The following is a 15,040-nucleotide window of genomic DNA, read 5'->3' on the forward strand; positions in this document are numbered from 1 at the left end:
CACGTACTCTGAAGATATAAAAAGTGAGTTTTCCGCAAAAAGCTTTGTCGACTTCCTCGCTTATGTATGTTCTAAACATGCCAGTAGTTTCGCTATTTTACTTTCGAAAAAATAATCAATAGAATATCCAATAGTGTCTCCAATAACAACAAATATATTTCACCTGTATGTGTATTCGTGTACACTAGACAAATTTGTGAAATATATTTATTACTGAAGACACTATTACATATCCTCTTTGTACTGTCTTGGGTAAACATTTTTGAGATTCCTTTTAACATACAGCTCTTTCTCTCAAAATGTAAATTTCAGTGGAAATATCATCCATTCGTAGGAACGTTTGAAAATATATCATAAATTGTTAAAAAGGACTCAAATATACATGGAACCTCTTCGGAATTGTTGATATTTAAATTTACATCACTCTTATCAGGTAAGTTAAAACAATTTGGGAGATACTGATAAAAATTTGTATAATTTCAATAACATTGTCACAGAGTGATTGCTGGTTGTATAGTTCTATAGGAGTGGTGGTGTATACAGTTAGGATTGGGGTACCATGTTCAAAGTAAGGATAGTCAGCATAATCAATAATTTATACAACTTCTTTTTCCTTGTTTCATTGTGTGTTCTTTTCATTATTTTTCAATACAATAAAGTCATTTGATAAAAATATCAGTTTTAAATATGCAACTAACCATACTTTGAACATTTGAGTACTAATTCATGATAAACCAAGCAGTTCACAGCAGGCAAAACTATTTGTCAAACATTGTTAATATAACACTCGTAAACAGATCAGTCAGGACGATGATCGTAATCACGCCTCAGTGACCATGAGTCATGCATCAATGTCCACCTACCGAACGGACTCTTTGGAATGACAGGTTCATCCATCTCGAGAGGACTGGACATGCCAACCTCATTTTCGGCAAAGAATCGGAACATGTACTCCTTTCCAACTTGAAGATCAGTTGGGGTGATAGTGAGAACAGAAGAATTTGGAATTTCCTGACGTGACCACGTAGATCGTCCAGCTTCTCGGCGTTCCACTGTATAGGATTTGATTGCTGATCCGCCATCATCCTTTGACTTCTGCCAGGTCAGCGTTGCTCTGTCTACGTCAATGTCGGTAACCTGCACTGGGCCCTCTGGTGGGCTTGGCACGTCTGCACAGGGAAATAACCAAGTACACCATATAATCCAATCAAACATAGTCTTAATTTTTGCTCAATTATCATCTTTTTTTCAAAAAATTTTCAAAATCAAATTCGTAAAAGCAAGAATAGAAAGCAATGAAATTAACTTGATTGATAACACACAATAATTCTTATGAATTACTCACCAATAATTTCAACGTCAAAGCTAGCCTTCTCTTCACCAGCCTCATTCTCAGCCTTAATGTAGTAAAGTCCGTCGTCCTCACGAGTCAGTTTCTTGATTAACAATGTTGAGCCTTTTTCGGTCTTTTCAAAGCTAACCCTCGTTGATGTCTTGAGGGCAGTGTCATCCTTACCCCAGGTGACTGTGGGTTTGGGAAGACCTTTGATTGTTACAGGGATCTTCAGGGATGAGCCCGCTTGTAAGGTCAAAAGGTCACGGTATTTGTTGTCATACTCAATGGTTGGTGGAGCTGAAACAAAAAACACAACATTTTGAAAATCATTTGGGTCCAAATGTTTTATCATTAAACTCTCAAACAAAACAGAAAAATCAGAAAATGCAGAAATTCAACAGAAAATATTTGTCTGGTTTATCAACAAAGAAAAAATCTCTCTCTGAGATGTACTTTTAACTACTGGTCCAGTTACCACCTTGACCATTTGCCTACATTAGACATACCCTGAATCTCCACTTGACCAGTGGTTGACACAGATCCTAAGTCATTGGATGCCTCACAGCTGTAACTGCCCATGTCTTTTTCTGTCACCTGACGAATGGTCAGTGAGGCAGCCAAATCTACATATGACATCTCGAACTTTTTGCTCTCTGACAGCACATGTTCATCCTTAGACCTGTAAATTTAAAAGCCAAGTGTCATCATTTGGTGACAAATTTTCTTTAAAAAGATAAAAAACAAAATTGATCTCTGTGTTGTTAATCATTTGTTTCAACCTTATTTCCTGATCCAAATATCATTTCAGGTCTCAAATATTCACGATCACAATTATTAATTTAAATTTCTTTAATAACCATTTGACCTTGATTGTATTATCATTTTTCAGAATGAGAAATCACAATCATTCTTTTTATATTGGAACAACTTACCATTTCAGTGTAGGCTCTGGTTTGCCTGAGATTTTACACTCAAGGGTGGCCGTCTCTCCTACCAGATGAGTAAGGTCAGGAAGTCCTTCTAGTACAGATGGAGCCTCTCCGACTGGAATAAGAAAATAAAGAGATAACAACAGGTCATATTTTGAACATAGCAAATAGTCGAAAGAAATTTAGAATTTAAATACACTTGGTAAATAAAGAGCCTACAAGACAGACATACTTACCAATTGGTTCCTTGATAAGGACTCTGTCTGATGGAGGAGAGGCGGGGCCAACACCCGCTCTGTTCTCCGCGTAGACACGGAACTCATACTCCATACCCTCAAGAAGATCTGTCACCACAAATTTGGTATCATCTATGCGAATGTTCTGGCTGGCCAATATCCACTTGATAGAAGTCTCCGGCCGACATTCAACAATGTAGTTAAAGATGGCGTCGCCACCGTCTTTGACAGGAGGGGTCCATTTCAGTGATGCTGTATTCTTTGTGACTTCGAGGACCTCAGGTTTACCAGGAGCCTCTGGTTTGTCTGTAGAAGAAAAGGCAGGCTTTAAATATATTGGACATCTTAAAAAAGTTTCAATGAAGTATTATTCCTACGACATTTGTAATATCTTACATACTAGGGGTAAAAACAGGGAGAGAGGCATATATTGTTCTACAATATATTATGGCATCTAAAATGTCCAGACAGAACTCATTTTCAAAATTTTTTCAAAAGAGTTTTAGAAAATATCTAACTATTCATTTAATTTGTTACTAACCATATGGAAGCTTGGCTCTGATTGGTCCAATTGGCTGACAGGGTTTACTGAGGCCAACAATGTTCTCAGCGGATACACGGAATTCATAGTCGCTGTCCTCAATGAGGTCGGTGACCGTAAACACAGTGTCTGGTTCGGCCTTTTTATTGCATTTCGACCAGCGTGTTGTCTCCATGTGACGTTTCTCCACTATATACCCAGTAACTGGGGAGCCGCCATCTTTCAATGGAGCATCCCATGTTAATGACACAGTTTCTGGCGTTGTGTCGGTAGCTTTCAAATTTATAGGTGAGTCTGGAGCATCTGTCCAAATCAAATTTTTCAGTAAAATGTTAGTTAACACATCAACAAAAAAATTATCAAAATGTAAATTCTGGTGTATAGAATATGCAAAAAGGAAACAAAAACTTATTTGAAATTCAGATTTAATACACAATACAACAAAATATATATATGAAAATAAGGTAAAAATTTTTTTAATGCAAAAAACATTCAGTATCTTGCGAATCTTGTGGTATGAAATGACAGCCAATTACCGAATGGACTCTTGGCAATAGTTCCTTCATCCATAGTGGCTGGTTCACTAGTTCCAACCTCATTCTGAGCTGACACTTGAAAGAAGTACTCATTGCCTTCGAGGAGTTTCTCCACAGCAAATGTTGTAGTATGGCCACTGACGTTCTCACAAGTTGCCCAGGTGTTCCGTTTGGCATCACGCTTCTCAACAATGTAGGCAGTGATTTCAGCACCTCCGTCACTGGTTGGTTTTTCCCACTCAATAACGACAGTGTCTTTCATCACCTCAACAACATGAAGGTTGTTAGGTTTTGATGGCTTGTCTGAAATTGAAATCAATCTAGGTTAGCAAAATATATGTAGTAAGGATATCACAAAATCATTTTTTTTTAAATCCTATTTTTTTCAGTCGTCTTTTCAGAAGATTTCAGATAATAAGGAAATGAAGTCATATTACACATACATGTAACCAGTCCATTCAGGAATTAGCTTACCGTTGGTGATAAACTGAACAATAACAAATGTAGTGTAGAATTAATAAGATTAAGTGATGAATTCTCCGAGGCGTAATTCTGTACCTCTGACATTGATATCGAAGCTGGCCTCAGCCTTTCCGACAGTGTTTTCTGCAACAATGTTGTAGACACCAGTATCATTCTGAGTGGCGTTTTTGATTTTGAGAGTGGAGATTTCTTCTGTGATGTCAATACTGAGACGTGGTGACTTTTCAATGGGTTGGCCATCCTTCTGCCATACGACCTTGGGTGATGGGATACCACTGATGTTGACCTCTACAGTAAGTGTTGATCCAGCCTTAAGGACTTGTTGGCTCTTCAACTTGTTGTCATACTCAAGCTTGGGATGAGCTGTAGAATTGAATCATTATTCAGGTTAATATACGGTATTATACATAACAGGGTGTGTGATGCTGGTGTTTGGTTAAGTGTCATGTCAGATTGGTTTAATTCAAAACCCCATAAAGTAGTGTATGTTCTCAGTTCACAAGTTAAAAACATCTTCACACTTGGAAAATGGTTTTCATAAATTTGCCAGCTTCATATATATAAATATGGTTGGTCAAAACCGACAAGTATATAATTTTAAGAAACTTAAATGGTTTGAAGTCATAGTCTACAGTTTAACATACTATAGATGAAGGTGCCAGGAAAAAATGATTTTCCCTTGTCTATGTTCAGATTTGGGAAATAATTTGTTTAAAGAGTAAAACAAATTATAAACTTACTGTGTACAGATAGTGTGCCTGTTGTTTGGACTTGGCCAATCACGTTAGCAGCCTGACAATGGTAGACATCGGCATCCTCAGGGGCTGTGTCATGAATCACCAAGGCGGCGATCTCATCTTCGTAACTCATCTCGTATTTGGGGCTCTTCTCCACCTGTACTGTACCTTTGAACCTGGAAAAGAGGTCAACAGGGGTCAGAGGTCACTTTCTAAATAGTGCTAACTGTTACAATACATCATACAATGAGTTAAGATTTCAGGTGTAATCCCTTGGATAAGATCCATCCATATCTGATGAAAATTGGATTTTGATGGTCTAAAAATAAGGCCTACCATTTGATCTCAGATTCTGGCTCTCCAAGGTCAAGGTCACACTCTAAGATGGCATCTTTGGGTGCCACAACAACAGTATCCTGGAGTGGCTCCAGAAGTTGTGGTGCAACACCGACTGCGAAGAATAAAAATATAAAGTTAACAACAAGAATTAAAAAACAATACCAAAACACAACTTCTGTGTCTCAATTACAACAAACCAACTTTCTTTCATGAATAATAAATTTCCATATTTCCTTCTCACAACAAGTTTAATAACCTTTTATGAAACAGACTATATCAAACATACCAATTGGAGCCTGTACTTTGACAGGTTTGGTTGGTGAAGATGGTGGACCAACACCAGCTTTGTTTTCGGCGCTGATCCTGAACTCATAATTTGAGTTTTCCTTCAGACCAGTAACACTGAATGTAGTCTCAGGGACCGCAGTCTCATTGGCTGTTGTCCAGCGGAAGGCCCCTACAAGTCTGTACTCAATCACGTAGTTAAAGACTGGAGAACCACCATCATCCTCTGGAGGTGCCCATTTAAGGGCAACAGATGAACTGTCTGTTCCCATGATTTCAGGTGTACTTGGTGGTCCAGGTTTGTCTATAAATGTTTGAACAAATTTATCAAAGAAATTATTATTTCATTTATTGATGAAACTGTTCTAAAAATAATGATGATGGGATCAAACATTAAGATTCTATTATAGCATTTTTTGTAGAGAATCATTACATTCATTATGTTGGGCTTATTTGCAAATAAAGTACTTGCATATACCGTTATTAAGTAATAACTTCACACTTCCTACAACTTACCAAATGGATCCTTGGCAGTGATCGTATCAGAAGGAGGACTTGGCTCGCTCTCACCAGCTTTGTTTACTGCGATAACACGGAATTGATAAGTATTATCCTCCATCAGATCTGTCAGGTTACACCATGTGTCGGGAATGAGGTCATGTGAGGCACGTACCCAGCGTGGACTGAATCCAGACAACCGCTCCAGGTAGTAACCAATCACAGGAGAGCCACCATCATTGGCAGGTGGTTGCCATGACACTGTGGCAGACTTCTTGAAGACATCAGACGTAATCGGAGCATTGGGTGCATCTGGTACAGCTATAAAACAATGAATGCATTTACAATTTGTTCAACATTTCTTGAATAATGGTTAACTTCTGATTAAAAATGCACTTTTTAAATTTCATTCATAAATGTGGCAGAAACTCACGATCGATCATTCCATCAAACAATCAAGACTTACTGAAGGGATTCTTGGCCGTTACTGCATCGGTGAGCTCCACTGGTTCACTCAGTCCAATGTCATTCTTGGCAAATACTCTGAATAAATACTGGTTACCTTCCAGCAGCTTAGAGGCGACAAATTGTGTGTCTGGTGTTGTACCAATCTCTGACCAGGAACGACGGTTTGCTTCCCGCTTCTCGATGATGTATTCGATAATTGGACTGCCTCCATCATCCTCTGGCGTTTCCCACACCAATGAAATAGATTCTGCTGTGACATCCTTTGGTGCAAGATTCCTTGGAGCACTTGGTTTATCTAAATTACAAAAAAATTTACAGAAAAATGAAAATCAATACTGGGTACATACATTTCAAATTTAACAGGAAGTTTCCCTTTCTAATATTTTTTTTCTAGTATAATAATTTTATATACAGAAAAAGACAAATGATTTTAACTCATGATTAACTTTACTTCAGATTTAGTGATTTTGTCCTAAACATTAACTGACTTGATACTTTTTTACCTAAACTTTACATCTTAAACCTTAATTTGACCCCGACTTAAATCAACCTTCCAGTGCTAAGTAGTTTGACCTTGACATTATTGAAGATAAAGCCATTTGACCCTGACCTTAATTTAGCTTATTTTGAAGTATTGATTTGACCTTGACTTTACTTAGGGCTAATTGATTTTACCTTGACATCTGAACTAATCTTGTACTGAAGGATTTGACCTTGACCTTACCTAAGACTTTGAGTTTGATGGTGACGGCAGCCTTGCCAGATTGATTCTGTAATGTCAGGGTGTAGTTTCCTGTGTCGATACGTTTGGCCTTGGCTAGACGAAGTGTGGTCATATTGTAGATAGACTGGACCTCAATTCTCTTGTCCTCAGGCATGGACTGGTCATTAAAGGACCAGGTGACTGAAGGCTGAGGATTAGCCTTGAAGGGTATCTCAAAGGCAGTCGACTGACCAGCCTTAAGGATAACTTCCTCTTCATAGGCCTTGTCCAGGAACAGTTCGGGAGGCACTGAAATGGAACAGATGATGGTCATCTCTAATCTAAAGGTTACATATTATACCAGAGTTATCTTCCTTAGTATTAAACAAATAATTCAGAATTAACAAATAAAAATAGGACATGAATTTATTTTTTGTCAAATGAACAATTATAATTATAGTTTAAAATTTAATTTAAAAAAAAATGAACACTTTTTTTGAGAGATTAACACACATCAAAGACTCATCAATATTTTCATCAAATGTAAGTAGTCTTTGTATAACCTTCAAACAATATGTACCATGCCTGGTAATAAGCCCACCCTTATCTATTGTTGACCAGTAGCATTTTCAACATACTATTTCAGTGTCTTGTAATAAGCCCACCCCCTGACTTTGAGTGTAAGAAATAAATACCTTCAACAATGAGTTCTGCTTCAGATTTCTTGCCCCTTACGACCACCTTGTAGTCAGCTTCATCCTCTCCATCAATATCATTGATGGTCAGTTTGTGGACGGTGCCTACAACCTCCATCTTGTATTTGTCTGATTCAGCAATGGGTTTTCCATCACGGAACCATTTGCCAACAAGGTTAGCTTTGGTGACCTCAGCCTCGAAGGTTGCAGAAGATGGAATAGAGTGTACCTCCAAGTTCTCAAGCTTACGGATAAAGTCAACTGGCTCCTCTGCAGATAGGAACAAATTATATCAAATTTAATTATTGTCTACTTGATTCTTAATTTTTAGTTAATATATCTAAACCACCATCATCAGAATTCAAATTCAACTCTTTACACTTACATCGTAATAGAGACTTCTTATTTCTTAGATTTTCATCATGATACCATAGTGTATAACTTTGAAGAGCAAATCTAAACTTTTGGCAGATAAAGACTATGTTTTTTTAAAAATGAATTTCTATTATTTGTAATTCTGTTCATCTCAGTGTGATTGATAAAAAAAATATTTAAAAAATACACTTACATTAATAGTAGAGACAGATAAATTTTCAAAATCACTGAATCATCGTAAAATTTTGTGATATTCTGATGACAAAATTATACCTTCCACAAAGATTGCACCGGTAGAAAGTGTATCCATGACATTTATTGTGTATTCTGATTCATCATCAAGTTCAGCAGATGTGATGGTCAGTGTGTGGATGTTGTCCTGACTGGTCATCTTGACACGGTCACTTGGGGTCAATGGTTTGCCCTCACACAACCAGGTGGACTTGAGATTTGGTCGGGACACGATGCACTCCAGCACAGCTGTCTGTCCTTCCATAACCTCAACATCACCCAGAGGCTTGATGAATTGCAGGGGCTCTTCTACAAAAGTCAAGAGTTTTACTGATATATTTGATTCAAGCGTGTTTGACATAAGTGAATTTTACTGTAATTTGAAAACAGTAAGTGAGATTAGACAAGAATTGTTATTTAGAACGAACATGAAAATTTAAAAAGAAATTATTTCAAAAGTAACGAAGTTTGTATTTCAGTTTCCTTTGGTTTTTACCTTTAACTGTAAGTGTAGCTGTAGTCTTCTTGTCCTCTAGCTGACAAAGGTAGATGGCGCCATCGTCTAATTTTGCATCTGTGATTTTCAATGTGTGGACCATTTCTTTAGCAGTCACATGTATACGGTCAGACGGAACAATTTCTACTCCATCTTTGTGCCACGTGACCTTGACATTGGCCTTGTTTACTTCACAGGTGAATGTCATCTCTTCCTTTTCAAAGATTTCTGTGTCGGTCAGAGGTTTGACTATCTTGAGAGGTATTTCTGTAGGGAGTGGAAAGTAACAGCTCAATCAGTAATGATTTCTTATTGCAGGGAGTGGAATGTATCAGCTAACATCCAGCAGACTTACACTATCAATTGATCATTTATTATTAAATGTTTCTGTTGTAAGAACTTCTGTTACATAAAACAATAAAACATCACTTTTCACATCAATACGCTAACGATCATCTTTGTAATGGAAAAATTAATAGCAACTATTACAATTTCATTATTAAAATAAGACCATTTTGATTTAACAAAACAGGAAGTTTTGACAATTATGGTTTAATGAAAATAAATATAAAGCTGAAAAATAAAGACAAATATACAGACACATCAAAATAAATAACTGTTACAACTTTAAACAAACCCTGTAAAAGTATAAAATACTATTAATTAGTAAACCAGGTAGTTAATTCATATGAAGTATATTTATCAAGCAATAAGCCACTGTCTTGCAATAAGCCCATGTCTGGGAATAAGACCTTGTCTGGCAATAAGACCTTTTCTGACAATAATTCCATGTCTGATTAATAGGCCCATGTATGGCAATAAGGCCTTGCCTGGCAATAAGCCAAATAAGGCTTTCTGAAACAATTGGTGTGTAGGAAACTCACTGACATAAGTTATCTCATTGGCTTATATAATAAGCCCACCCTGTGACCTCCAGGGCTTACAGTAGGATAAATATGCTTATATTTATTTGAAATACTTAAATTTCATGTAAAAATAAAAAAGAGAAACAACTCTATGTTTTTTTATTGCAGACATTTGTATAGACATGCAGTTACTCAGGAGGTAAGTATCAAACAATTAATCTAAAAAAACCAATTAAAACTGTCTCAAGTCAGTTCTTGTTATTCAGAGTAAAATAACTAAACTTTACATATCTTTTCTATTTCTATAGAAAATACAGTGAAACTTAAAAACTACAGGACTGGCTAAGGGTCAGTAATACTATAAAATACTGGTTACAATTTAAATTCATTTGATATCAGGTGTCTTTGAAGACCTTAAGTTATTTTCCAACAAATAATAACATACGTATTTATATTTTTAATTCATTTTTTTTTCATATATGGAAATTGAATTTTTTCTTCATGTTTGATTTTTTCCTGTCTCATTTTCTTTCATTTCTTGGTAGCAGTTCTATTCTTTAACAAAGTAATTTTCAATGTTTCCCTATTTGAAAAGCCACTGGGTCCTGTGGAAATACAAAGGTAAGAGTAACTGAAGGATGAACTAGGATTAACTAACTATCTGTCTCAAGAACTCACTTTTTACAACAAAACGAATTCAAAAACCAATTTGTGATAGTTTTCTCATTGTGCACTCACCAAGAAAAACGAAGTGTAAAAAAAATTTTGTTGGTGTCAAACTTATCCAAGTCAGTGATTGGAATTTCGTTGCTGACATGGGAGTGCCCCAGAAAACTACAGCCAACATTATGAGAAAAAATATGATTACATTTGTGTTTTTGTTGTAAATATGGAAAAATTTCAAATTCAATCAAAATTGCAAAGTTCAAACTATGAAAGTATTTTGGCCAAATTACAGCTTATAATTAACAAATGACTCCACAGTCACCTAAAAAGCAAGTCCATGAGACAGGTATTATAAAGAGTGAGATAAACGCTACGGTTGCTATTGGAGCTACGTTACTATGGCTACACTAATCAGTGCTCTGTACAACAGTGTACCTTTCACAGACAACACGGCACTAGTATCTGTATCGTCAAAAGCAAATTTGTATTTGCCCACATCTTCTCCTGAGACACGCTGGAGATACAGAAGATGACGGGTGCCGTCCACCCGAATGTCATAACCATCACTGATTGTGATTGGTTCATCATCTTTGTACCATTTGCCCTTGACTTTAGGACGAGATACTTCACATTCAAACACAGCGGTACCTCTCTCAGGCACCTTCAAGTCATGCAGTTCCTGGACCAACTCAGCTGGTAGTTCTACAGAAAGCAGAGTTATGGGTAATGTAGGGAACTATAGGATAGGATATGGAATCATGGGTATCAATTAGCAGTGCATCATGGGAATTCACAAAATGAAAGTGCATTGCAGATCTCTGTATGGGGTATAGCATTATGGGTGTCTGAATGAAGAAGCACGGAATCTGTACTGTGTAAAGACTGATTGCATCATGGGATACTAGGCTGGTCCATTATAGGATGTGCTTATGTATCACAGGCTGTTGAACGGTGGCTTAACAACGGCAAGTGAGCATCTGCATTATTAGCATAAGTGATGCATGGTCAAGGGACGTTACAGACAAACAGGGTGAAAGGGATTGGGTAAGCAAACCATTGGAGACGTTCTAAGTGATCAGACTTATTTTGATTCCAAGGTCAAGGATATTTACAGCAGTTAGGAAATGAGTAATGCACTTAAGAAGTGAAACATACAAAATTGTTGGAAATGCTACAAATGAAGGTCTATCAATGTTTGACAATGTTTGACACAGATAACAAAAATCCTACCATCAACAAGCAGATTTGCTGTGCATTTCTTGTCACCAATTTGGATTGAAACCGAGCCTTCATCACTAATCTTGGCTTCGTGGATGATGAGTTGGTGGGTGGTGCTGTAGACGACAAGCTCTATCCTGTCAGAGCCCTTGATCTCCTCACCATCCAGGTACCACTTAGCAACCTCATCTGGCTTACTGACCTCACACTCCATTGTTACACTGTCGCCCTCGGTAACTTGAGTGTCCTTTAGTGGCTTCAGATACTCTACAGGAGCCTCTGTCAATGTAAAAACAGTTACTGACTTTAGGACAGGTGTAGCCATGGTTTTGTGAACCAGATCACTTTAGGACAGGTGTAGCCATGGCTTTGTGAACCAGATCACTTTAGGACAGGTGTAGCCATGGTTTTGTGAACCAGATCACTTTAGGACAGGTGTAGCTATGGTTTTGTGAACAGATCACTTTAGGACAGGTGTAGCTATGGTTTTGTAAACCAGATCACTTTAGGACAGGTGTAGCTATGGTTTTGCGAACCAGGTCACTTTAGGACACTAGTAGCTATGGTTTTGTAAACCAGATCACTTTAGGACAGGTGTAACTATGGTTTTGTGAACCAGATCACTTTAGGACAGTTGTAGATATGGTTAAAAAAAAGAGTGATATTTATCCAGGTTGCATATTTTCACTGGATCACTGTCCTGTTACAGGCCCTACCTTTGAGTCCAAGATAATGAGTTGACACTTTCAGCTTATTTTAAGATAAGTATGGCACTACCTTATCTTATCTTGAGGAAACTGAAGTAAAATGAAGAGGAAAACAAAACTGAGATGAAGAAACAAACCTTCCACCAGGACAATGGCACGTGATTTGGCTCCGTTGATGATAACACTGTACTCAGCTTCGTCATCAAGTACGGACTGGTCAATAACAATACGATGGTAAGCATTGTCATGGATCAACTTCACTCTGTCTGAGGGCGTGATTTGTTTTCCATCCTTCAACCACTTTGCAGGATATTCTGGTTTGTTAACCTCGCAGTTGAGACAGATAGTATCTTTCTCCATGACGGTGAGGTCTGACAGAGGGATGAGAAATTCCACAGGGAGCTCTGTAACCATGACAACAGGTAACGTAAACATGGCAACAGTAATAAATCAGTGATACTATCTAAATATAATGTAATAACACAAAATTTAGAAACTCTCATATATGACCTCGACCTTTGAACTTACCTTCTACAAAGACAGTGGCTGAGGTGGATACGTCATTGACTGTACATTTGTAGTCTGCCTCATCGTCGAGTGTGATGTCGGTAATCGTGAGGGAGTGTTGGTACTGGTCGACGGAGATAGAGAACTGGTCATTTGGCACAATCTCTACATCATCCTTACTCCACTTAGCCGGCATGTTCTTCTTGTTCAGTTCACATTCTAGTGTCACTGTTGTTCCTTCCAGCACCTCGGTTTCCTCCAGAGGCTTGCGGAACTCCAGAACAATTTCTAGAAATATGACATGCAAATTTTAAATAATATTTTGTGGTCATTTTAGGATGTCATATAATATAAATGATGAGGTTTGATACCTGATTACAATGTTCTCACTGACTCACCTTCAACCGTGACAGTTCCTTCAGTTGACACATCGCCACAGACACATGAATACTTGGCAGCATCATCAAGTGTGACATCAAGGATCTCTAGACGCTGTGTGCAGCCATCTGTGGTAATGCTGATACGGTCACTGGGTTTGATTGGCTCTCCATCCCGAAGCCATTCAACCTTGTAGTTGGGTTTGGTGAGAGCACATTCCAGGACCAGATTCGCCTCCTCAGTCACTGTTTGGTCTTCCAGAGGTTTGGTGAACTTTGGTGGCTCTTCTGCAATACAAAAAGAGAATTACTTTTTAATACATAAACTTTGTTATAAACAAATTGATAAAATCTCTTCAATAGTTCATAATGAATTTATTGTCCAGATTTCTTCCTCGCAGTTGGAATCTTTTTTATATTTCAGGATGCAATAAATTGTATTTGATCTATAAATGTCACAATATCATATACTCGGTTGATTAAATGGTGTTAAATAATCAAAAGTATTTTACCAATGACTTTACCTTCAATCTTGAGGGTTGCCTTGGTAGATACGTCACCACACACACAGGTATAGATGGCGCTGTCTGCCAATGACGCCTCGGCAAAGAGAAGTTGTTGTAAATAGCCATCCGTCACAATTGTGATATTGTCTGATGGAGTGATTTCTTCCCCATCCTTCAGCCATTTCACTGGAATATCTGGCTTGGAGAGTTCGCATTCCAAGGTCACAGTTAGTTTCTCCAGTGAGGTCTGGTCTTCGAGCAGTTTACGGAACTCTGGTGGTAGTTCTGAGGTGAGATCAGAGAATTTGTATCAATAAACAACTCTAAGTTTGTAAATATATTTCTTACAGTTAACTTACACATATAAAGATATTTACTTTTTCACTTTTTTACACATCAATAAGAAGTATTTCTGGCAAACAAAACTACAAGCTAAGCCTAATTTTCTGTTACACAAAAATTTACATCAAAGGGACATAACTCTTTGGAAAATCAGAAAAAAATAATCACAAACACTGGTTGACTGAATCAAGAGCCTTGTGACTATTGACAAGCTTAATACATGGACTAAACACCAAGGTAACAGGATACTGACCTTCCACAGACAAGACTGCTTCTGTCGAGGCATCACCACACACACAGGTGTATTTGCCCATGTCATCCAGAGTGACATCATCGATAACCAACTGTTGTACACAGCCGTTTGATATGATCTCCATACGTTTGGTGGGTGTGATTTCTTTACCATCTTTGAACCATTTGACGGGGATCTCCTCTTTATTGACTTCACATTCTAGTTTGACATGATCCTTTTCAACTGCTTTAATATCCTCCAGGGGGCGCTTGAATGCTGGTGGTATTTCTGATAAACAACATATCAATTTCATCACTTTCTTTTTCTTCTTTCCTGTTTTTTTTCTTTTTGTAGGTTTTTTTGTACTGGGGTTTGTTTCTCATTATTCATTTTTTTCCTATTTTTTTATTAATCTTTTTTTGCAATGATGGTATTAAATAGTTTCTATTAACATATTTGTTTTGAAAAAAATTGTTATAAAAAAAAACCTAATAAAAACTCTTATCTTTTTCCTTTTTTTCCTTTTTTTCAACTTTACAAAAGTTTTGTAAAAGTTCACAAGAGAAATGATTAAATATGGCCATCTTATGTATATGAATCAATGAATTTAAATTTTTGATCATTTCTCCAAGCATATTACAAAACACTGCATATTGTCAGTGTTTGTTTTACAAATAGTATGATGAGGATAAAACACTTCCTAACCCCTTTACTCCCATTTTCAATCCCTC

The 15,040-nt window shown here is 37.2% G+C and overlaps 1 protein-coding gene across 1 annotated transcript in view; it reads right to left on the minus strand.

Moving 5' to 3' along the window:
- The window catches only part of LOC132544614 (titin-like), a 154,846-nt gene that overhangs the window by 41,490 nt on the left and 98,316 nt on the right, over nt 1-15,040 (minus strand). Inside the window, exons 47-69 of the mRNA XM_060208240.1 lie at nt 14,331-14,597; nt 13,754-14,020; nt 13,251-13,517; nt 12,874-13,140; nt 12,483-12,749; nt 11,651-11,917; nt 8,889-9,155; nt 8,435-8,701; nt 7,787-8,056; nt 7,113-7,400; nt 6,387-6,683; nt 5,939-6,241; nt 5,424-5,726; nt 5,135-5,249; nt 4,802-4,974; nt 4,137-4,424; nt 3,579-3,881; nt 3,043-3,345; nt 2,502-2,807; nt 2,269-2,380; nt 1,843-2,015; nt 1,346-1,633; nt 864-1,169 (exon numbers count right to left, since the gene is read on the minus strand). Coding sequence (XP_060064223.1) covers nt 864-1,169; nt 1,346-1,633; nt 1,843-2,015; nt 2,269-2,380; nt 2,502-2,807; nt 3,043-3,345; nt 3,579-3,881; nt 4,137-4,424; nt 4,802-4,974; nt 5,135-5,249; nt 5,424-5,726; nt 5,939-6,241; nt 6,387-6,683; nt 7,113-7,400; nt 7,787-8,056; nt 8,435-8,701; nt 8,889-9,155; nt 11,651-11,917; nt 12,483-12,749; nt 12,874-13,140; nt 13,251-13,517; nt 13,754-14,020; nt 14,331-14,597 — 5,964 coding nt within the window. The remainder of the gene's footprint in view (nt 1-863; nt 1,170-1,345; nt 1,634-1,842; nt 2,016-2,268; nt 2,381-2,501; nt 2,808-3,042; nt 3,346-3,578; nt 3,882-4,136; nt 4,425-4,801; nt 4,975-5,134; nt 5,250-5,423; nt 5,727-5,938; nt 6,242-6,386; nt 6,684-7,112; nt 7,401-7,786; nt 8,057-8,434; nt 8,702-8,888; nt 9,156-11,650; nt 11,918-12,482; nt 12,750-12,873; nt 13,141-13,250; nt 13,518-13,753; nt 14,021-14,330; nt 14,598-15,040) is intronic.

This window comes from Ylistrum balloti, unplaced genomic scaffold (assembly GCF_031769215.1).
Source record: "Ylistrum balloti isolate Yb309-2 unplaced genomic scaffold, AGI_CSIRO_Ybal_v1 Utg369590, whole genome shotgun sequence".
Classification (NCBI taxonomy): Eukaryota; Metazoa; Mollusca; class Bivalvia; order Pectinida; family Pectinidae; genus Ylistrum; species Ylistrum balloti.